Source organism: Oncorhynchus nerka, linkage group LG12 (genome assembly GCF_034236695.1).
Source record: "Oncorhynchus nerka isolate Pitt River linkage group LG12, Oner_Uvic_2.0, whole genome shotgun sequence".
Taxonomy (NCBI): domain Eukaryota; kingdom Metazoa; phylum Chordata; class Actinopteri; order Salmoniformes; family Salmonidae; genus Oncorhynchus; species Oncorhynchus nerka.
This window is the reverse complement of record NC_088407.1, coordinates 63,698,820-63,723,642: the sequence shown is the minus strand read 5'-3', so window position 1 is coordinate 63,723,642 and position 24,823 is coordinate 63,698,820. Positions and strand designations below refer to the sequence as shown.

At 42.3% G+C, this 24,823-nt stretch overlaps 1 protein-coding gene across 1 annotated transcript in view; it reads right to left on the bottom strand.

The window, feature by feature from the left end:
* prkcha (protein kinase C, eta, a) overlaps positions 1-23,096 on the bottom strand; it is a 60,759-nt gene extending 37,663 nt beyond the window's left edge. The window contains exons 1-4 of the mRNA XM_029675521.2: positions 22,656-23,096; positions 22,178-22,537; positions 11,106-11,169; positions 73-226 (exon numbers count right to left, since the gene is read on the bottom strand). Coding sequence (XP_029531381.1) covers positions 73-226; positions 11,106-11,169; positions 22,178-22,528 — 569 coding nt within the window. The 5' untranslated portion in view covers positions 22,529-22,537; positions 22,656-23,096. The remainder of the gene's footprint in view (positions 1-72; positions 227-11,105; positions 11,170-22,177; positions 22,538-22,655) is intronic.
* Between the last annotated feature and the right edge of the window lie 1,727 nt (positions 23,097-24,823).

Below are 24,823 nucleotides of genomic sequence, written 5' to 3'. Positions count from 1 at the left end.
ACCAGAATGGAAATCAATTTTAGGTCCCCTCAAGAATAGTAAAACATATGTTGTGTGTGTGTGTGTCCTTACCAGATGAACTCTTTGCAGTGGAAGCAGAAGGTGGGCTGCCGTAGGAATGTGGACATGAACTTGTGTCCGTTGACCTGGTGAATTTTGCGTTTCACGGCCCCCTGCCTCTTCCTGTTGAACTGCTTAAACACCTTCACATTCCCCGTGGCGTCATCTTAGAACATGGGAACAGAATGGGATGGGGGTCAGACAGTATTGGGATTCCAACTGCAAGCTCTGAACCTTTACACCGGATCATTGCAGCTAGCTAGCTGCTATCCGAGTGGCTACTCCTGGCTAACGTCTCTGTCACGAAGCAAGCATCCAGTTAGCCTGGAACTAGCCTCGAGCTAGGCCCATCTCCCGGCTAGCCAAAGAGGTCCTTCAGCCAATTCTTGGGCTACAATACCTATTTTTCCAATTGGCCCTTTTACTGCCGACACGGAACCCCGCCGATCCATCACGACTGGTCTACCGATGTAACCGTCCGAGGGGGTCTCAACAGGCTATTCTGTTACGATGTCGCCGAAGAACCATCTACTAGCCTCAGCCCGCTAGCTTTTCTGAACTCTGTGTCCCCTGCTCGCCCAGCGTAGTAGTGACTATCGAACAGCACCCTGACTCACCTATTGCAGCTCTTTTGACCCTATGATCACTCGGCTACACAGCGGATGCCCCTGTACTGTTTCAATAACATGGTACCATTTTGTTTACCGAGCGGATTGGTCAGGCCCTGTATGTCCTAACCAACCCGCTCTTGCCCATTCATCGCCATTTACCCGTTGTTGTCTTAGCTCTCCTGATCAACAACTGTGTTTGCTTTATGCCTCTCTCTAATGTCAATATGCCTTGTCTACTGCTGTCTTGGCTAGTTCTTACGGTTTTATTTCAGCCCTCAGTCCCACTCAAAATGCCTTAGATAGCTCATTTGTCCCACCCCACACACATGCGGAGTCCTCACCTGGCTTAACTGGTGCCTCAAGAGACGAAACCTCTCTCATCGTCACTCAACGCCTAGGTTTACCTCCACTGTACTCACATCCTACCATACCATTGTCTGAACATCATGCCCTGAATCTATTCTACCACTCCCAGAAATCTGCTCCTTTTATTCTCTGTCCCCAATGCAATAGACAACCAGTTTTTATAGCCTTCAGCCGTACCCTTATCCTACTCTGTTCCTCTGGTGATGTAGAGGTTAACCCAGGCCCTGTAGCCCCCAGTTCCACTCCTATTCACCAGGCGCTATCTTTTGTTGACTTCTGTAACCGTAAAAGTCTAGGTTTCATGCATGTTAACATCAGAAGCCTCCTCCCTAAGTTTGTTTTATTCACTGCTTTAGCACACACACATCTTGCTCCAAGATGGCATAGCAGTCAGACGTCTTTCTTCGCATACCTTTTTATATATATTTTTTATTTTCCATAAACTCATCTTCAAAACACTCTCCTGCAACCCGCCTCACCAATTTATATTTTTAAAAAAGAAAGTATTATTTACCTCAAATCTGTAATCCTCCATAGAAACTAACCAGAAGCTAGCCAGAAGCTAATCCAGAAGCTAGCCTGAAGCTAACCAGAAGCTAATCAGAAGCTAGTTAGCTTCTTTACTGGCTAATCGTTAGTATTCAGCTAACCACGGTTTGTGGTCATCAGCTATCCTTTAGCTCGAAAATCTATCGCCAGTTTTGTACGGCGCGGCTCGGACCGGAACATATCGGACCTATTTTTCTCTGCATGTCCCCGGATTTCAACCGCTAACTCTGGACATTTATACCTGGATCTCGCAGGTAGCTAGCTGCTATCCGTGTGACTATCGGCTTATGTTGATTCCGGAGCAAACATCAATAATTCCGGAGCTAGCCAGCTGAAGAGTTCCATCAGTCACTCCTGGCCTACAATCACCTATCCGGACCTGTTTTACTGCCAACGCGGAGCCCCACCGGGCCTTCACAACTGGACTACCGACGTTATCTACCTGAGGGAGTTATCCGGCTGGCTCCTCCATCGCGACGTTACCTGAACGCCCATCTGCGGTCCGCTAATCGTTAGCGGTCTTATCGGCTGCTATCTGAATAGGCCTATTGGACAATTAATTTTTTTATTTTATTTTATTTTATTTTTTCTTGGGCCTCTATATCTATTGTTTTTTTTGCGAAATGGATTCATCCCCTCTACCACACAGAACCCCACTAATCCTACCGATGGAAACGCACGAGGTGGCTAAAAACAGACCTCCATCCTATGCTAGCTTGCTACCGATGGCCCGGCTAGCTGTCTGAATCGCCGTGACCCCAACCAACCTCACTACTCACTGGACCCTTTTGATCACTCGACTAAGCATGCCTCTCCTTAATGTCAATATGCCTTGCCCATTGCTGTTCTGGTTAGTGTTTATTGGCTTATTTCACTGTAGAGCCTCTAGTCCTGCTCACTATACCTTATTCAACCTATTAGTTCCACCACCCACACATGCGATGACATCTCCTGGTTTCAATGATGTTTCTAGAGACAATATCTCTCTCATCATCACTCAATACCTAGGTTTACCTGCACTGTATTCACATCCTACCATACCTTTGTCTGTACATTATACCTTGAAGCTATTTTATCGCCCCCAGAAACCTCCTTTTACTCTCTGTTCCAGACGTTCTAGACGACCAATTCTTATTGCTTTTAGCCGTACCGTTATCCTACTCCTCCTCTGTTCCTCTGGCAATGTAGAGGTGAATCCAGGCCCTGCAGTGGCTAGCTCCACTCCTATTCACCAGGCGCTCTCTTTTGATGACTTCTGTAACCGTAATTGCCTTGGTTTCATGCATGTTAACATTAGAAGCCTCCTCCCTAAGTTTGTTCTATTCACTGCTTTAGCACACTCTGACAACCCGGATGTTCTAGCTGTGTCTGAATCCTGGCTTAGGAAGACCACCAAAAATTCTGAAATTTTCATCCCAAACTACAACATTTTCAGACAAGATAGAACTGCCAAAGGGGGCAGGTGTTGCAATCTACTGCAAAGATAGCCTGCAGAGTTCTGTCCTACTATCCAGGTCTGTACCCAAACAATTTGAACTTCTACTTTTAAAAATCCACCTCTCTAAAAACAAGTCTCTCACCGTTGCCGCCTGCTATAGACCACCCTCTGCCCCCAGCTGTGCTCTGGACACCATATGTGAACTGATTGCCCCCCATCTATCTTCAGAGCTCATGCTGCTAGGCGACCTAAACTGGAACATGCTTAACACCCTAGCCATCCTACAATCTAGCTTGATGCCCTCAATGTCACACAAATTATCAATGAAGCTACCAGGTACCTCCCCAAAGCCTTAAACACGGGCACCCTCATAGATATCATCCTAACCAACTTGCCCTTTAAATACACCTCTGCTGTCTTCAACCAAGATCTCAGCGATCACTGCCTCATTGCCTGCATCCGTAATGGGTCAGCGGTCAAGCGACCTCCACTCATCACTGTCAAACGCTCCCTGAAACACTTCAGCGAGCAGGCGTTTCTAATCGACTTGGCCGGGGTATCTTGGAAGGATATTGATCTCATCCCGCCAGTAGAGGATGCCTGGTTATTTTTTTTAAATGCCTTCCTAACCATCTTAAATAAACATGCCCCATTCAAGAAATTTAGAACCAGGAACAGATATAGCCCTTGGTTCTCCCCAGACCTGACTGCCCTTAACCAACACAAAAACATCCTATGGTGTTCTGCATTAGCATCGAACAGCCCCCGTGATATGCAGCTGTTCAGGGAAGCTAGAAACCATTATACACAGGCAGTTAGAAAAGCCAAGGCTAGCTTTTTCAAGCAGAAATTTGCTTCCTGCAACACCAACTCAAAAAAGTTCTGGGACACTGTAAAGTCCATGGAGAATAAGAACACCTCCTCCCAGCTGCCCACTGCACTGAAGATAGGAAACACTGTCACCACTGATAAACACACTATAATTGAGAATTTCAATAAGCATTTTTCTACGGCTGGCCATGCTTTCCACCGGTCAACAGCACTGCACCCCCCACAGCAACTCGCCCAAGCCTTCCCCATTTCTCCTTCTCCCAAATCCAGTCAGCTGATGTTCTGAAAGAGCTGCAAAATCTGGACCCCTACAAATCAGCCGGGCTAGACAATCTGGACCCTTTCTTTCTAAAATGATCTGCCGAAACTGTTGCAACCCCTATTACTAGCCTGTTCAACCTCTCTTTCGTATCGTCTGAGATCCCCAAAGATTGGAAAGCAGCCGCAGTCATCCCCCTCTTCAAAGGGGGAGAAACTCTAGACCAAAACTGTTGTAGACCTATATCTATCCTACACTGCCTTTCTAAAGTCTTCGAAAGCCAAGTCAACAAACAGATCACCGACCATTTCGAATCCCACCGTACCTTCTCCGCTCTGCAATCTGGTTACCGAGCGGGTCATGGGTGCACCTCAGGCACACTCAAGGTCCTAAACGATATAACTAGAGTTCGGCCAATTAATCGGAATGGGCGATTAATTAGGGCCGATTTTGGACACCGATTTGGCCGATTTCTTTTAAATATATTTTTTACAGCTTTATTTAACTAGGCAAGTCAGTTCAGAACACATTCTTATTTTCAATTACGTCATAGGAACGGTGGGTTAACTGCCTTGTTCAGGGACAGAATGATAGATTTTTACCTTGTCATCTCGGGGATTCAATCTTGCAACCAAACAGTTAACTAGTCCAATGCTCTAACCACCTGATTACATTGCACTCCACGAGGAGCCTGCCTGTTACACGAATGCAGTAAGCCAAGGTAAGTTGCTAGCTAGCATTAAACTTATCTTATAAAAAACAATCAATCATAATCACTAGTTAACTACACATGTTGATGATATTACTAGATATTATCTAGCGTGTCCTGCGTTGCATATAATCAATGCGGTGCGTATTCGTGAAAAATGACTGTCGTTTCTCCAATGCGTACCTAACCATAAACATCAATTCCTTTCTTAAAATCATTACACAGAAGAATATACACTGCTCAAAAAAATAAAGGGAACACATAAACAACACAATGTAACTCCAAGTCAATCACACTTCTGTGAAATCAAACTGTCCACTTAGGAAGCAACACTGATTGACAATAAATTTCACATGCTTGGATTGGAGATGCTTAATGCGAGTCTAGAAGGAGAGTTTACAGTCTAACCAGACACCTAGGTATTTGTAGTTGTCCACATATTCTAAGTCAGAACCGTCCAGAGTAGTGATGCTAGACTGGCGGGCGGGTGCGGGCAGCAATCGGTAGAAGATCATGCATTTAGTTTTACTTGCATTTAAGAGCAGTTGGAGGCCACGGAAGGAGTGTTGCTTACAGCCCAATATCGTGCAGGACGTTTGGCATTTGCCAGAGAACACCAGATTGGCAAATTCGCCACTGGCGCCCTGTGCTCTTCACAGATGAAAGCAGGTTCACGCCGTGGAGAACGTTCTGCTGCCTACAACATCCTCCAGCATGACCGGTTTGGCGGTGGGTCAGTCATGGTGTGGGGTGGCATTTCTTTGGGGGGCCGCACAGCCCTCCATGTGCTCGCCAGAGGTAGCCTGACTGCCATTAGGTACCGAGATGAGATCCTCAGACCCCTTGTGAGACCATATGCTGGTGCGGTTGGACCTGGGTTCCTCCTAATGCAAGACAATGCTAGACCTCATGTGGCTGGAGTGTGTCAGCAGTTCCTGCAAGAGGAAGGCATTGATGCTATGGACTGGCCCGCCCGTTCCCCAGACCTGAATCCAATTGAGCACATCTGGGACATCATGTCTCGCTCCATCCACCGACGCCACGTTGCACCACAGACTGTCCAGGAGTTGGCGGATGCTTTAGTCCAGGTCTGGGAGGAGATCCCTCAGGAGACCATCCGCCACCTCATCAGGAGCATGCCCAGGCATTGTAGGGAGGTCATACAGGCACGTGGAGCCCACACACACTACTGAGCCTAATTTTGACTTGTTTTAAGGACATTACATCAAAGTTGGATCAGCCTGTAGTGTGGTTTTCCACTTTAATTTTGAGTGTGACTCCAAATCCAGACCTCCATGGGTTGATAAATTTGATTTCCATTGATAGTTTTTGTGTGATTTTGTTGTCAGCACATTCAACTATGTAAAGAAAAAAGTATTTAATAAGAATATTTAATTCATTCAGATCTAGGATGTGTTATTTTAGTGTTCCCTTCATTTTTTTGAGCAGTGTATTTTTAAACCTTCATATTTAACTAAAATAAATCCAGGTTAGCAAACAATATTAACCAGGTGAAATTGTGTCACTTCTCTAGTGTTCATTGCACGCAGAGTCAGTGTATATGCAACATTTTGGGCCGCCTCCAGGGCCGCCTCCAGAATGTTACGTAATTATGTCATAACATTGACAGTTGTGCAATGTAACAGGAATATTTAGACTTATGGATGCCACCCATTCGATAAAATACGGAACGGTTCCGTATTTCACTGAAAGACTAAACGTCTTGTTTTCGAGATGATAGTTTCTGGATTTGACCATATTAATGACCTAAGGGCTCGTATTTCTGTGTGTTATTATGTTATAACTAAGTCTATGATTTGATAGAGCACTGAGCGGTGGTAGGCACCAGCAGGCTCGTAAGCATTCATTCAAACAGCACTTAAGTGTGTTTTGCCAGCAGCTCTTCGCAATGCTTCAAGCATTGCGCTGTTTATGACTTCAAGCCTATCAACTCCTGAGATTAGGCTGGTGTAACCGATGTGAAATGGCTAGCTAGTTAGCGGGGTGCGAGATAATAGCGTTTCAAACGTCCCTCACTCTGAGACTTGGAGTGGTTGTTCCCCTTGCTCTGCATGGGTAACAGTGCTTCGAGCCCAGGTAGGAGCATGTGTTCCTGGTTCGAGCCCAGGTAGGAGCAAGGAGAGGGACGGAAGCTATACTGTTACACTGGCAATACTAAAGTGCCTATAAGAACATCCAATAGTCAAAGGTTAATGAAATACAAATGGTATAGAGAGAAATAGTCCTATAATTCCTATAATAACTACAACCTAAAACTTATTACCTGGGAATATTGAAGACTCCTGTTAAAAGGAACCACCAGCTTTCATATGTTCTCATGTTCTGAGCAAGGAACTTAAATGTTAGCTTTCTTACATGGCACATATTGCACTTTTACTTTCTTCTCCAACACTTTGTTTTTGCATTATTTAAACCAAATTGAACATGTTTCATTATTTATGTGAGGCTAAATTGATTTTATTGATGTATTATATTAAGTTAAAATAAGTGTTCATTCAGTATTGTTGTAATTGTCATTTTTACAAATAAAACATTTTTAATTTTTATTTATTTTTAATTTTAAATCGGCAACGGCTTTTTTTGGACCTCCAATAATAGGTATCGGTGTTGAAAAATCATAATCGGTCGACCTCTAATCATAACCGCCATTGATAAAAGACAATACTGTGCAGCCGTCTTCATCGACCTGGCCAAGGCTTTCCACTCTGTCAATCACTGCATTCTTATCGACAGACTCAACAGCCATGGTTTCTCAAATGACTGACTTGTCTGGTTCATCAACTACTTCTCAGATAGAGTTCAGTGTGTCAAATCGGACGGCCTGTTGTCCGTCCTCTGGCAGTCTCTATGGGGGTGCCACAGGGTTCAATTCTCGGGCCGAAACTTTTCTCTGTATACATCAATGTCGCTCTTGCTGCTAGTGATTCTCTGATCCACCTCTACGCAGACAACACCATTCTGTATATTTCTGGCCCTTCTTCGGACACTGTGTTAACAAAACTCCAGACGAGCTTCAATGCCATGCAACACTCCTTCTGTGGCCTCCAACTGCTCTTAAATGCAAGTAAAACTAAATGCATGATCTTCTACTGATTGCTGCCCGCACCCGCCCGCCAGTCTAGTATCACTCCTCTGGACAGTTCTGACTTAGAATATGTGGACAACTACAAATACCTAGGTGTCTGATTAGACTGTAAACTCTTCTTCTAGTCTCACATTAAGCATCTCCAATCCAAAATTAAATCTAGAATCGGCTTCCTATTTCGCAACAAAGCATCCTTCACTCATGCTGCCAAACATACCCTCGTAAAACAGACCATCCTACCGATCCTCAACTTCGGCGATGTCATTTACAAAATAGCCTCATCCCCATATTGTTTTTTGTTTTTTTTTGCTCATTTGCACCTCAGTATCTCTACTTGCACAATCGTCTTCTGCACATCCATCACTCCAGTGTTTATTTGCTAAATTGTAATTATTTTGCCACTATGGCCTATTTATTGCCTTACCTCCCTAATCTTACTACATTTGCACACACAGTACATAGATTTTTCAATTCTGTTATTGACTGTACGTTTGTTTATCCCATGTGTAACTCTGTGTTGTTTGTTTCGCACTGCTTTGCTTTATCTTGGCCAGGTCGAAAATGAGAACTTGTTCTCAACTTGCCTACCTGGTTAAATAACATTTAAAAAATTTAAAAATGTTTATCAAAACATTGGTGCGTGGGTAAAATCACCAAGGAAGCCAATCCAGGACAAAAAAGCCATACTTCAACTGGTGTTGTGATAAATGCGTTGATAGCTCTATAACCGGTTAGCTCACATGCCTTACCACCATGACATATTGGCCTAAGGCCCGAGGCAATAAAAAGACACAGTGGCAGAATAAAGTCAACCACACATGTCTCATTACAAAACCAGAGAGCAACATCTGTCCTGTGAAGTCCACAAAACATATTGCATGTAGCAAACAGTTATATGACCTACAGCATGGTAGAGCAAGGTAATGCTTGACATTTTCACACTACTAAACAACTATTTATTTAGAGCCACAGAGTTCCCTATTCCAGCACCATTTCAATTTAAACAGCTTATCACCTATGCTTAGTCTAATAGAGTGACAACTACAGTGAACAAAAATATAAACGCATCATGTAAAGTGTTGGTCCCATGTTTCATGAGCTGAAACAAAAGATCCCAGAAATGTTCAATAAGCACAAAAAGCTTATTTCTTTCAAATTGATTCTGAAGAGTATTTCTCTCCCTTCATGTTGCCTAAACGGTCTATGACAGTCACACAGTACACACTTTAAGTTGTTGTTGACCTAGGCTACCTGGCTAAAATACTTGCTCGCTAGCCTAACTTCCTTTCATGGGAAACGATAGGTCAGGCCAGCTAGTTAACATTAGCATACCACAATCTAGCTACATGTTGAACTTCCATCCTCTCAGGCCAGGGGCACAATGTACGAATTTATGGTTGGATCAGAATCGCCGTTTTAATGATTGACCAGTATGGAGAATTAAGTCCAAATCCCTATCTCCATCCATGGCTAATTTAGGAAAGGGACGATTTTAGCTAGCTAGCCACCGGAGAATACAACAATTAAAGTTTTTTTCTGTCAGTAATGATGATTGGCCTGTGATGTGATTGGACTGAAGCCAAATCCAAACTATCTTCCCTTGAAAAATGTTTTTGTTGCGCCAGGACCATTCAAAGCTGAGCTCACTCAGTTTAATAGCTGATTGGCTATTATCAAGGGAGGCCAAATACTTGCTGGCTTCCCTTGCATTCAATATTATGGGCAGCATCAATTTCATACTCTTTCTGACCAGAAAGCATCAGATAGATACACTACACATACTGAGACAGAGGGGCGCTGTTTTGTTCACTGGGATGCTTTCTCCGGTGAGATACGTTCAGCCTCTTGTGAATTTAAGGAAATTTATGAAACAGAGAGATTGCACTACCAGTCTAAAGTTTTAGAACACCTACTCATTCAAGGGTTTTTCTTTATTTTTACTATTTTCTACATTGTAGAATAATAGTGAAGACATCAAAACTATTAAATAACACACATGGAATCATGTTGTAACCAAAAAAAAATGTTTAACAAATCAAAATACATTTTATATTTGAGATTCAAATAGCCACCCTGACATCTTTGCACACTCTTGGCATTCTCTCAACCAGCTTCACCTGGAATGCTTTTCCAACAGTCTTGAAGGAGTTTATTTTATATGTTTTTTTCTTGGTACATTTTTGGGGGAAGCCACTGATCATATCATGTATGGTATTATGGATGAGTGTGTGCGTGTCTATAGGTGAGTGTGTATGTCTGTGTGCGTGTGTGTGTCTGTCTAGAGTAATAATAGTTGAGTTTGTGAGGTGCTAAAACCACATACGAACAGCGGAAAGTTGTATGTTTTAGAGTCCCGACACACGTCAGAGAGACAGGTGGTGGAGTACTTCACTGAGAATGGCACTCAATTGTCAGCTATTGAAGGATGTTTGATTTGCCACAGCAAAAACTAGGGTTTAATGTGTGTTATTTCAGGGACGGAACCTCCCTAAAGCATTCATGACCTATCCCAATCGTACTCTTTACAAATTAAATATTATTATATCAGGGAAGTGACCTTCAGATTGGAGAGGTTTATGAATGATATTATGATAAAGTGAGAGAAATTTGCAGAGCTATGTGCAGTTTTTATTTGTAGGGTATCCAGGTCAGATGCTGTTTAGATAAGGTCATGATGATTTTCAGTGGTGATAAAACCACGGCAGAGCACTATACAAACTGCTAGAGGGGAGTATGTTATTCAGACAGGAAATATGGATGATAGAACATTGTTGCTTTTATCTGAAAGGAAACAAAGGAGATAGGATTCCCATTAGTCAAAGCATCTACAGTATGTCTTACAGTAAGTCAGTCACAGGCATGCACAAACGCGCACACATACACACAACCAGGTTTTTGTGCCGCCGAATGTCTGTTTGACAGCCTGTTAGTTATCAGCTGCATCAGTGGGTGTGTTGAAGCAGCCAGACAGACAGACAGACTTTTAACTTTAGAGGGAGGAGGGTCGAATAGAACAAAATGTTACTGAATATTTAAAGGAGTTGAAAGAATGTATGCTGTCTCAGTGTAAGATAAATAAAAGATAGGAACAGACAAAGAGGGAGAAAGAGATAGTTGTGCCATCTATGGATGAAATAGATAGAGGGTTAGTGTGAGATACAGTGAAAAACTCTTACCATCAATGAAGGAGCCATTTAGTGCTATGAGTATGTACACCTTGCCCTCTGGCTCCAGGTCCACCTGCACACAAACACAGGAGACATTAGACTAGACTATTTAAAGGCCCAGTGCAGTCAAACATGATTTTCCTGTGTTTTATATATATTTCCACACTTTAAGCTTGGGATAATACTATGAAAATTATAATGATGTCCTTTTAGTGTACGAGCTGATAGAAAAGGCCACTTGGTTTTGGTGGGATGATATTTTGGCCTGCCTGGTAATATAGTTAATAGACCAATAAGAAAGAGAGTTCCAAACCTCAGCTAGTTTTCAGTTTCCCTCCCCACTCAGACCACTCCAAGACAGTCCTAGAAAAATACATCTTGAAAAATTGCTCTTTATTAAGAAACTATTTCTGTTTCTTTTTTACCATTTAATTTAAAACAATCCATCACAGAAGGGTACTTAATTGTTACCCAGAAATGATTTGATATTGAGATTAAAAAAAACATCTGCATTGTTAGGTTTTTCTTTAACATACCGGTATTTAGCATGTTGAGTGGGTTGAGTGTGTATGTAATGTGGGGAGAATGTGAGCAATGTGGTGAAGAGACTAGAGAGCAGGTCCAGCTGGTTGATCTAGCTCTATTAAAATGACACCCTGCTCCAGTGAAAATAACATCCATCTCACACAGACATAGGCATACAGTGATTTCGGAAAGTACTCAGACCACTTGACTTTTTCACATTTTGTTACGTTACAGCCTTATTCTAAAATTAATTAAATAGAAAATTCTCTTCAGCAATCGCTACACGATACCCCATAATGACAAAGCGAAAACAGAAATACCTTATTTACATAATTATTCAGACCCTTTGCTATGCGACTCGAAATTGAGCTCAGGTGCATCCTGTTTCCATTGATCATCCTTGAGATGTTTCTAAAACTTGATTGGAGTACACTTGTGGTAAATTCAATTGATTGGACATGATTTGATAAGGCACATACATGACTATACAAGGTCCCACAGTTGACAGTGCATGTCAGAGCAAAAACCAAGCCATGAGATCGAAGCAATTGTCCGAAGAGCTCCAAGACAGGATTGTGTCGAGGCAAAGATCTGGGGAAAGGTATCAAAACATTTCTGCAGCATTGAAGGTCCCCAAGAACAGTGGCCTCCATCATTCTTAAATGGATGAAGTTTGGAACCACCAAGACTCTTCCGAGAGCTGGCTGCCCGGCCAAACTGAGCAATCGGGGGAGAAGGGCCTTGGTCAGGGAGGTGACAAAGAACCTGATAGTCACTCTGACAGAGCTCTAGAGGTCCTCTGTGGAGATGAGAGAACCTTCCTGAAGGACAGCCATCTCTGCAGCACTCCACCAATCAGGCCTTTATGGTAGAGGGCCAGATGGAAGTCACTCAGTAAAAGGCACAGGACAGCCTGCTGGGAGGACTCTCAGACCATGAGAAACAAGATTCTCTGATCTGATGAAACCAAGATTGACCTCTTTGACCTGAATGCCAAGCGTCACGTCTGGAGGAAACCTGGCACCATCCCTACGGTAAAGCATGGTGGTGGCAGCATCATGCTGTGGGGATATTTTTTAGCGGCAGAGACTAGTCAGGATAGAGGGAAAGATGAACTGTGCAAAGAACAGAGAGATATTTGATGAAGTCCCGAGTGCTCTGGAGCAGGTTCTCAGACTTGGACAAAAGTTTACCTTCCAACAGGACACAGTAAGCACACAGCCACGACAATGCAGGAGTGGCTTCGGGACAAGTCTCTGAATGTCCTTGAGAGGCCCAGTTAGAGCCCGAACTTGAACCCGATCAATATTTATGGAGAGGCCTGAAAATAGCTGTGCAGCAATGCTTCCCATCCAACCTGACAGAGCTTGAGAGGATCTCCCCAAATACAGGCGTGCCAAGCTTGTAGCGTCATACCCAAGTAGACTCGAGGCTGTAATCGCTGCCAAAGTTTCTTAGACAAAGTACAGGGTCTGAATACTTATGTAAATGTCATATTTAAGTTTTAATTTTTCATACATTTGCCAAAAAAACTGCTTTTGCCTGGTCAGCGTGAGGTTGTGTAGATTGATGACAAAAATCCATTTTAGAAAAAGGCTGTAACATATTAAAATGTGGAAAAAGTCAAGGGGTCTGAATACTTTCTAAATACACTGTAAGTATAAAGAAAACCTACACACATAGACAGATAGACATAATGAGACTGACAGAGGTCGAAAGGTTTGTATTAGGCCCACAGTGAGAACCTGAAGGATCTCCACAGTGCTGCGGAGGCCATGCACAAACCATTAAAATGGAAACGGAGGTGACTTACAGCCAGGTAAGTAACTTGCCGGGGGCATGGGGATGGGGAGTCATGACTGCCCCAATATTAGAAACAGGTCAATTTGAACCCGTTAATATCTTACCATGATTAGTTTGATTGATTGGAAAACATGTCCCCACTGTAAAGTGCCAGGCAGCTACTGGCTTTATGTTCCTCATTCCTCATTTTATGATTGGATCCCCCCCAGCCGGCCCATTCCGAGTAAGCACAGCAACGCGCATACTGCAGTATAGGCTCCATGCGAATGTTCCAAAATGCAATTAGCGGGAACACACCCATTTTATCTGAACAAACTGTGCCTCGAGTATGTCAACAGAATCAAGCTTTTAGACGTTAAATGTTATCCTACATTATATTTGTCAAACATGAGTGGCATATAGCCTATATTTAGGTACTTAAAAGTTTGGCTACATTTTCTGGCGCCTCCCTCATGTCAGCATCAGTGTGGACATATCACCTAGGCTACACTTTGAGATGTAGGCTAATTATTTATGTACAAGTAACTGCCAAAACAAAGGAAACACCAACATAAAGTGTTTTAGTGCGTTGGGCCACAACGAGCCGACAGAACAGCTTCAATTCGCCTTGGCATAGATTCTACAAGTGTCTGGAACTCTATTTAAGGGATGCAACACCATTCTCCAAGGAGAAATTCCATAATTTGTTGTTTTGGTGATGGTGGTGGGAAATGCTGTCTCAGGCACAGCTCCAGAATCTTCCATAAATCTTCAATTGGTTTGAGATCAGGTGACTGACACACACACACTTTAAACTCCATGAGATTATTTATTCTAGCCATGGTAGCCAAAATGATGGGCAACTGGGCATTATTATATCTTGCATGAAGTTGCTTAATAAACTCAGGAACTATACCTGTGTGGAAGTACCTGTTTCCAACATACTTTGTATCCCTCATTTACTCAAGTGTTTCTTTTATTTTGTCAGTTACCCATACATTTAGGCAAAATAGATTAGAATATTATTCCAGTGTTGGCCTTTTAAGCAGTGGTGTAAAGTACTGAAGTAAAAATACTTTAAAGTACTACTTAAGTAGTTTTGGGGGGTATCTGTAATTTACTTAACTATTTATTTTTTTGACTACTTTTTACTTCACTACGTTCCTTGAAGAAAATATTATACTTTTTACTCAAAACATTTTCCCTGACACCCAAAAGTACTCATTACATTTTGAATGCTTAGCGGGATAGGAAAATGGTCCAATTCACACACTTATCAAGATTACATCCCTGGTCATCCCTACTGCCTCTGATCTGGTGGACTCACTAAACACAAATGCTTTTTTTGTAAATTATGTCTGAGTGTTGGAGTGTGCCCCTGGCTATCCATACATTTAAAAAACAAGAAAATGGTGCCATCTGGTTTGCTTAGTAAGGAATTTTAATTTTACTTTTACTTTTGATACTTAAGTATATTTCAAACCAAATACTTTTAGACTTTTACTCAAGTAGTATTTTACTGGATTACTTTCACTTTTACTTGAGTAATTTTCTATTAAGACATCTTTACTTACACTCAAGTATGACAATTGGGTACTTTTTCCAGCACTGCTTTTTAGTCACATTTCTGGATCAGTTGACAGTCCCATTTATCTATTTCAGTAGTACTCTTATTAGCCTTCTAAATCACTGTGAATGACCTGTCCTAGAGTAAACCCATGTCCCCCCCCCCCCCCCCCCCGACTTTTACAAAGTACACTACATTACCAAAAGTATGTGGACACCTGCTCGTCGAACATCTCATTACAAGATCATGGGCATTCATATGGAGTTGGTCCCGCCTTTGCTGCTATAAACAGCCTCCACTCTTCTGGGAAGGCTTTCCACTAGATTGCTGCGAGGACTTGCTTCCATTCAGCCACAAGCGCTTTAGTGAGGTCAGGCACGGATGTTGGGCGATTAGGCCTGCTCACAGTTGGCGTTCCAATTTGGCCCAAAGGTGTTTGATGGGGGTTGAGATCAGGGCTTTTTGCAGGTTCTTCCACACCAATTTCAACAAACTAGTTCTGTATGGACATCGCTTTGTACACGGGGGCATTATGTTGAAACAGAAAAGGGTCTTCCCCAAACTGTTGCCACAAAGTTGGAAACACAGAATCATCTAGAATGCCATTGTATGCTGTAGCATTAAGATTTCCCTTCACTGGAACTGAGGGGCCTAGCCCGAACCATGAAAAAAATCCCCGGACCATTATTCCTCCTCCACCAAATTTTACAGTTGGCACTACACATTCGGGCTGGTAGCGTTCTCCAGGCATCCGCCAAATGCAGATTCGTCTGTCGGACTGCCAGATGGTGAAGTGTGATTCATCACTCCAGAGAACATGTTTCCACTGCTCCAGAGCACAACGGCAGCAAGCTTTACACCACTCCAGCCGACGCTTGGCATTGCACATGGTGATCTAGGCTTGTGTGCGGCTGCTTGGCCATGGAAATCCATTTCATGAAGCACCCGATGAACAGTAATGTTGCTGAAGTTGCTTCCAGAGGCAGTTTGGAACTTTCTAGTGAGTGTTGCAACCAAGGACAGGTTTTTACTCACTATGTGCTTCAGCACTCGGCGGTCCCGTTCTGTGTGCCTGTGTGGCCTACCACTTTGTGGCTAAGCCGTTGTTGCTCCTAGACATTTCCACTTCCCAATTACAGCACTTACAGTTCACCGGGGCAGCTCTACTACCAATGTTTGTTTATGGAGATTGCATGGCTGTGTACTCAATTTTATAAACCTGTCAGCAACGGGTGTGGCTGAAATAGCTGAATCCACTAATTTGGAGGACAGTCCACATACTTTTGTATGTATAGTGTATTTTAATGTGGGATGGTCATCTAGAGTTCGGGATGTTAAAAGTTGCACTTTGGGAAGATTCTGTCCCGGTGATGAAAAAAAGTTATTTTTGAGCCCTGGGTAGTTACATTCACGAGCAATCCAATGAATGAATGTTTTAAAATGTTAAAACAAGTAAAAGTTAATGAACATTTCATAAATCTATTCCTATGTTCCTGAGTAACTAGTGAACTATTTACTGGTGATGAGATAATTGTGTAAAAATAGTTTTGTAGTGGGTGATGCTATGCTAAGTTGGCTATTTTAGCTCGCTAGCACAGTATCTTCCCCTTTTCAACTGCAGCTCCAGATGAGCAGCACTTAGTGAGTCACTGTTCACCCTAGTGAAAAAGTAGTTAGTGCCCTTAATGGAGGTACCAAATGAATGAATGGCTACATAGCTAGCTAACTACAGTACACTGTACAATTCATAATAGACTGGGACTTTGTTGTCAGCTAGCTAGCTATACCTATTGCCAAACAGTAAAAAAAAAAATTTTTTTTTGTTGCTAATAAAAGCAGAATATAATTTATGTTAATAAGCTAACCCCATCATTGTTACGGCCAGACATTTTTTTCATATGATAATGGTATTTGATCATATGATTATGGGAGGGTTCAAAGACAGGCAATAGAGAGAGTGAGAGTGTACTGCCCATGTTGAGGCAGGGAGAGGACAAACAGGTCATCAGGTGAGAATTTGAGTTAAGGAGGGCACTATATGTTCAATTCCTCATCTTTTCTGACTGTTGCCCAATGCTATAACAAAACAGTTGCTGCCTTCATTCTGATTTCATTTGGTTGTCATGGTAGGGGTCAGAGACAGTCAGTAGAAAGAGGGAAAGCACTGCCCATGTTGAGGCACAGGGAGAGGGCGATCAGGTCATCAGGTGAGAATTTGGAATTTGAGTTATAAGACAGTCTGGTACAGCATGTTGCACAGCAATTTACATTGAACACAGATTGGAACTATCGGTTCAACTTCTCATCTTTGCTGACTGTAGCCCAAGTGCTATAACAAATGTTGTTGCCTGCTGATTTCATTTGGTTATCATGGAGATTGAAGACGTGGCTGCTCTCAACAACGACACAAAGCAGATTGTCATTCACCAGGAGAAGCTGGATACCATAGAAATGAAAACAATATGCCAACATTGTATTTCTGTCAGTGACGGGCGTAAACAGGTATTTAGTACATTTTAGAGAATTTAGACTAAACATCTGACCCCTCTCTGTACCACTATATGCCCACCTTTATATAAGATTGCAACAGGTAATTGAATGTGTTTGTTTTGTACTTGATGGTGAATGACAATTAATTGTTGCTATCTATTTTTGAAATCTATTGCTTGAGCATGATGCTACACTGATTGGTTAATTTTGAAATCTATTGCTTGAGCATGATGCTACACTGATTGGTTAATTTTGAAATCTATTGCTTGAGCATGATGCTACACTGATTGGTTCATTTTGAAATCTATTGCTTGAGCATGATGCTACACTGATTGGTTCATTTTGAAATCTATTGCTTGAGCATGATGCTACACTGATTGGTTCATTTTGAAGTCTATCGTTAGATCCATATCGAAGAGTTATATTTTTTGAATGTCACTGAATTATTTTATGAATTAATACTACAATTCAATTGTGTAACTAAGTAAGATGTTTCTGGAGTCAGATTTTAAATGAATTTGGTATAAGAAATTAGTTATTCAAGACCATGTACTAGCCAAGCGTGGTGAAGGGTACACAAATAGAATAATGGGTTTTAACATTTAAATGTAGTTAAAGGGGTGTGGTGGTGACTTTCTGAACTGTTGCGAGTAAGAACACAGTTTAAAGAAATATTTGTGTTTCAGTTGTTATTGGGGTATATTGACCAAATTCACCAGAAACAATCATTTCAGACCTTTTTAAAACAAAACATCTCCCGTGGGGACATGCCCCCAGACCCCCCTAGAGGGGTGTTGACACCGGAACCCGTTGACCCTGACCCCAACATCCAACAAAAAGTTATGCCCTTGCTTACAGCACAAACTACAGAGAGGGTTCATGTCAGACAGATGCCCCAATGGGAAACCTTGACAACCCACAACAAAAGTGACATGATTGGACTGATACTGCAGGGTCATCTCTATCCTGATTTAGTCATCTCTACCAGCTGGTCTCACCATTCAGTTAGATAGTTCTGTATCACTGTAAGGAGGGAATATATCTAACATCACACATGATCTAATGCTGAGGCTGAAACATTGGAAACGGAAATCCCAGACAGAAAACGACATCAGATGTAGATGTTACGATAATTCCACCTCTCTCATTCCTTAACTATTGACCTTGACAAGACATCACCCTCCACACATGTTTCCTTTGTGTTCAGCTGAGCACACACAAACTATTAGCCTACTGTCACCCATTACTGTTAGCTCCAGTTCTCTCTCTTTCTCTGAGAGCCCTGGGTCTGTGTACTCTGTGAAGCAGCTGATGCAGTCAGGACTCCAGAGACAGATAAAGACAGAAGTGTTCAGACTAAATCTAGCTCTGATGCAAACAGGACCACACTAAATTTAAAAAGCAGGAACTTTGCCTGGCTGAGCCACAGCAATGGAGGAAGTGTTTTTTTCAGGCAGTGGAAGCTGCTGACAGACATTTAGAGTTAAACTGAGTCTAATGTATTCAGTCCCCAACCCTTTCTAGAAGAGACAATATTTCGATGAACCTGATAAATGGTTCAACACAGGCCACTATTTGAAGTTGTCACAGGTGTAAGTTATGGGTCTTAATGGAAACTGTCCCCCAGTGTTGAGGATGTGAGTGGGGTGTGAGAGGAGTGGGTGGGTGGCACATGAGGCTGAGCCACACACTGATGAGACACAGATATGACTGCATGCTTCTATTTTGAGTTGCTATTTTTTTTAGGTTAACACCTCAAACTGCTGCTTGTCCTGACACACAACATAGACTATCTCTCTGCTCCTCTGTACTTTGACATGGGGGTGGAGGCACACAGTGTTATGGTGCTGGTCAAGGTTCTGTGTAACAGTGCAATAAGAAGTCAAGTTATTGTATGTGTGTGTCCCGATAGCCCCCCTAAGATTTAAGACACTCTGTAAAGTATGTTTGTGTTTAATATGCAACACTGTACTGAGCAATTCCAAAGTAACACTTTAAACGTTTGCAATAATTTTTTGAGGGGACATTGTTTTAAATTGAACTAGGCAAGTCAGTTAAGAACAAATTGTTATTTACAATGACAGCCTACTGGGGAACAGTGGGTTAACTGCCTTGTTCAGGGGCAGAATGGCAGTTTTTTACCTTGTCAGCTCGGGGATTCAACACAGCAACCTTTTGGTTACTGGCCCAACGCTCTAACCACTAGGCTACCTGCCGTACAACTCTATGCATAATGACTACTTTTAACATTGTCCAAAAACACATTTACTTAAAAAAAACAGTACAGATGCAAATTTTGGAACAGAATGACAGTTTGTGCTGTTCTTCCAGGTAAATGTGATTTTGTAAAATGTTCAGTGGAAATTGTTAAAAAGTAGTCCTTGTGCATAGTTGTATGGTATGTTTAACTTTGCAATCATTGTATTTTGTTTGACATACATTTTAAAGTGAGAAATCTGAGTCTCAGCATCATTCTGTTGTCGTGGAATTGCCCTGCTGGTTAGAGAGGAACACAGGTGAGAAAGAGAAAGTGATGTTATTGGCTCTGAGCCAAGAGAGGTTATAAAATGAGGGAGATGAGATGGGATGGGATTGAGAGGGACTTGGAGCGTCAAGCAGACGTTGGGAAAGCAGCAATAACAGTGGTGTTGGCATGTGGAGGCCTGTGCCCTACTTTTTAGTCTCTAATCTTTGTCATACATATAGGGCCCCAAGCACTTCATCTGAGAAAGCTAACAAAGCAAAAATATAGTTTCACAGTTCAGATCTATGAGATAAGTGCTGTCAAGAGTGCATGTCCTAAAGTGTGAGGGCAGGCTATGCCCAGATCTTGGTCAATAAAACCTCACAGACACACCCACTGCACTGACTCTGGTCTTCAGCGATTGGTCCCTGGTGTAAGCTTTGCGCAAAAAAAAACTCAGATTCTACTTTTCAAGAGGTTAAAGGGATACTTCCCCAGAGTCGAATGAACTCATGGATACCATTTTTATGTCTTTGCATCCAGTATGAGGGAAGTTAGAGGTAGTTTTAAGAGCCAATGCTAACCAGCATTTGCGCTAACGCTATTTAGCAACTTCCTTCAAATTGCACACGTAGACATAAAAATGGTATCCACCAGTTCATCTGACTCTGGGCTTCATAGCCAACATTGTGAAGTCTTGCTTAATAGCTTTTTGGCACCATGACAGAGGAGGTTGAGTATGTCAGCCCATTGCTCCCGAGTGGCGCAGCGGTCTAAGGCACTCTATCTCAGTGTAAGATGTGTCACTGCAGTCCCTGGTTCAAATCAAGGCTGCATCCCTTCTGGCTGTGATTGGGAATCCCATAGGGTGGTGCACAATTTGTCTGGGTTTTGGCCTTCATTGTAAATAAGAATTTGTTCTTAACTGACTTGCCTAATTAAATAAAGGTTTGATTTTAAAAATTGGACTGTGTGACCATAAGAGATAATAAGAAGCCCAGACAGCCACTGGAGGCCGGTGGGTCTCAAGGCACACTGACGATCCCAGTTCGCACAGGTTCAGGTTACACATTATTAAAATGGACCAAAAGTAAACCAGACGAGTGAAACTATGTTATAGAGGGCAGTTCCAGTGACAAACATAACCCAAACCAATAGTAGCCTACAATGCTATAAAGAGGTATCCATGTAGCCCCTAAAGCAATGCACATCAACCAGAGAGAGAAATGTAGAAAGTCATAACAGGTCATTCTTTTGATACTGTCACTTTAACATCTATCAATGGCTGTATTTGAGTGGCTGTACGAGAGTGGCGGTATGAGATGCAGTAAGATAGGGTATTATCACACTTCAGCTTGTTTGTGCATGCAAGGCACCGACCCCAGATGCAAAGTCTCTGCTGGTTGTGGTTTCCAACACACTTTACAATGCCATGCTTGACATACTGCTAGCAGGGAGCACAATTACCACATTAGAACGGCATGTGTGGTTATGGCCCTTTGCTGATGTCGCTTCTGCCTTTCCGACAGGCTCAAGCTAGTCTCTAGACAGACGTGTTGCTTCCTATAATGTACTCATGTGGGTCTGAGACTAGGCGTAAGCTAAACACACTATTCACTAAGATGTCGCCTATAATTAGCGGCTCTATATGGGGAAAGGACACAATCGGCTCTTGCCCTGTAAAGAAAGGACTGGAAAGGGAATGGCAAAATGAGTGTAAACTATGCATCTCAGGTCTACAAGTAGCACTACTGATGGGGATGTATTTAGAAGTGCCTATTACCTTGTGTCTGGCCCTTGGCATTAGTTTATCACCCAACAGTACAGTATGGAATGTGTATATGCAAATTCCCCAAAAGTTCTCCAAGGGAACTTTTCAGAGCGGTAAAGGAAAATATGATCAGGGTATTTTTTACTGACAGTCTGGCTATATTCATTCTGCTTTATCATAAAGGCTATTTGAGTGAATTGCCAAGAGGATACAATTGTGTCATGACAGCCACATCAGTCCCTATTCATCCTCACAGTGCCCAGGGCTTAAAGTGTAATTTCCAAAACGTTCAACTTCGTATTCATCATTTTCAGCACCACCCGAACAAATGTGAAAATAGTGCGTTTTGTTTTGTTGTAAAAAAAATGTTTTGCTCGTGGTTACATTTCTCCAGCCCCATCTCTCAGCTTTTTATAGGAACAGGGCAGGGATTCGGCTTTATTAATGTTTTAACTAATGATTGCCGCTTTAAAGCTACTCACCCATCCTTCAAAAGTATCTTCTGTGTTCGAGGTTTTGATCAAGTCCTCAAATTGAATAATGCAGTTGGCAACAAAGTCGTCATACCCTATGGGTGCATCATGAAATACAGCCAACTCTATATGCTTGCCGTCGTTGACATTGAGGCAAAACTCTTCGTTGTAAGTTGGCATGTTGGTTTTCTGTTTTGTATGTGTTTGTCCAATTTTGTACTCGTCCACCTTTATCACAAGGTAAGGGTCTAGAGTGGGAGCCGTTTTGTTGAACATTACAGAGTGACGAAGAGAAAAAGTAGTTGGTTTGAGGTCCAGCGCCTCACCAATTCTAAGCTTCAGATACCCGTTGAACTTCATATTGTTCCTCTACAGAATGAAAAAAAAACGTAACAAGTTCAAAGTTTTTTAAAAATCCAAAAAGACTTAAACTCAAATTAAAACTACGCTATTGCGATAGTCATGTAAAGCATTCCTACATACTGACCTCATTTCAAAATAATATAAATCAATATATTTGACTGTGAATTGGAGTCCAATGTTGCATCCTAGAGCAATTCGAAGACATTGCTCGTCAATAGGCATTTGCAGGTGACGCGTTCGCACCGTGCTCTTGACCCTCGGTCGTGAGCGGTGCCCTGGACCAGCGCGTGTGATCTTGCCTCCCAAAACAACACTGCTGATGTAGGCTATACAGAAAGCGCGCACGTTCTGAGAACGACCTAGGTCTACTTCAAGGAAGCACAAGGCAAGTTCCGTAAAAAGGAAGTAACAGAAGTAGCGACCATGCACGATAATGCTTTCTATAGAGTTTCTTCTTTCTCAATGCACGTGTTTACATTTTGTTCTGACTAATCGGCATGCTACAACTAACTGTAAAAGGTCTAGTCAATATTAGTCTCATCGGTTATTATCAAGGATTGATATAATAATGTGGAAAAAGTAGCATTAAGACTATAACTACCGTAGGTGCACTTGCAGCGCTTAGAGCATGGGGGTAGGCTATCGAAATGATTCTCCTGTCCTCGGCAGATAAATAAGGAAATAGCACCCCCTTGTGATATACAGAAAGTGTGACTACAGCTATTTAGCCTCCAGAGGTCTATTGTACAGTTCTTGTGTGAAGAATATCACCTGGCACAGCTGTGAAGATGTAATTTAAGGCACATGGCCATGAGCTGCAAGACATGGTAGAAACAAGTGGGCTTTTAATCTGAGTTGTAAGGATGGGCGCTGTGGAGTTGATTTATGCTGAATGCTAATAACACCAGAATCAAAAAGGACATTAAAGGCAAGAGTTTTCTTCTGAAAGAGTGCCTCAGAGGACCTATGAAAGTAATCAGAAAGCGCTAATGATGACCTTAACTCATGGGTTAGTTCTAACTCCCCTCCAGTCTTAACCCCTCTCTGTCTCTGAATATCTTCCTCTGACACACACTCTCTCTGCCCTCATTTCCAAACTCCCTTGACCCCAATCTTTTTGGCAAAAGAAAAGGTCATATTCGGTGCCACACTGTCAATCTTTGAGGTCAGTAAATATTTCTCTCTCTCTCTCACGATCAAAGTCTGGCTGTTATTAGTGTTAGCGTTGACCTCTCAGCCTTCTCTGCCAAACGGTCGCCTCCCCACATCTCTCTCTTCCAGCTGCTTCCAATAAAGGGGCCACATCCCAGGGAACAGAAATGGTCTTAAAAAACAAAGCTTTTAACACGGCTCTTACAGATCTCAGGGATAGAGCCTGTCTTATAAACAACGGCTTTTACCTGCCCTTGTAAAAAGAAGACAGCGATGAGATAAAAGTGACAGATAGATAGGGTACTGTGGTTTCATATGTTTTTCACAATTATCACCCCAGAATGACTAACCTGAATACTACAGATGTATCTGTATGTCAGTGTGTTGAGTCAGACATTGAGTCATTACTGACAGGGATTTGACCTGTCAGTAATAGAATTCCGAGACAAACATGTGTCCGTAATACATCAAAGTGGTCTAAGACAACCTCCTGAGACAACTTTCATTACCGGTAAAAACACATTAAATTGATCCATCATCCATGGTCTGTGAGTAACCATTCCTCACTTTGAATATTCCCAAGGAATACTGTACATTGGTTTTCATTGCCAGTTTTGTGGAGCATTACACCATACAGTCCAGCAGAGGGCAGGCTGAGACTGCTGTTGAACTCAAGAAAGTTCATTTGATAGCCATCTTCCTCCTTCATACCGCATCATCAATCTTTTGTTTTTTTCCATCTTTACTTTTACATGCCCTACTTCCTCATCTTGACAGTGGTCTTTTTTTTCTTAGGCTACCGCAGACATTTTTCTCCACAGCAGTCGTTTCACTGGCTGGCGTTTATACGATCATGGAGGGTGATTTGTTTGGTCTCTCTGTTTTCCCAACTGTCCCCATCTCTCTATTTCTCCAACTCTCTCCCATTTGTCATCCATTTTTATACTCTCCTCCCTACAGCTGTTGCCATGCCCAAATCAAGAGTTATGATCACACACTTACACACATCTGAACTCAAACGCGTGTTCTGGTGTGTACTCCACAAACACACATGACCACACTTTCTCATACATATAATCACACATTTCTTTGCAAGGACACACCTCTGGTGTAAACTCTAAAATGGCATGTTAACGTTCT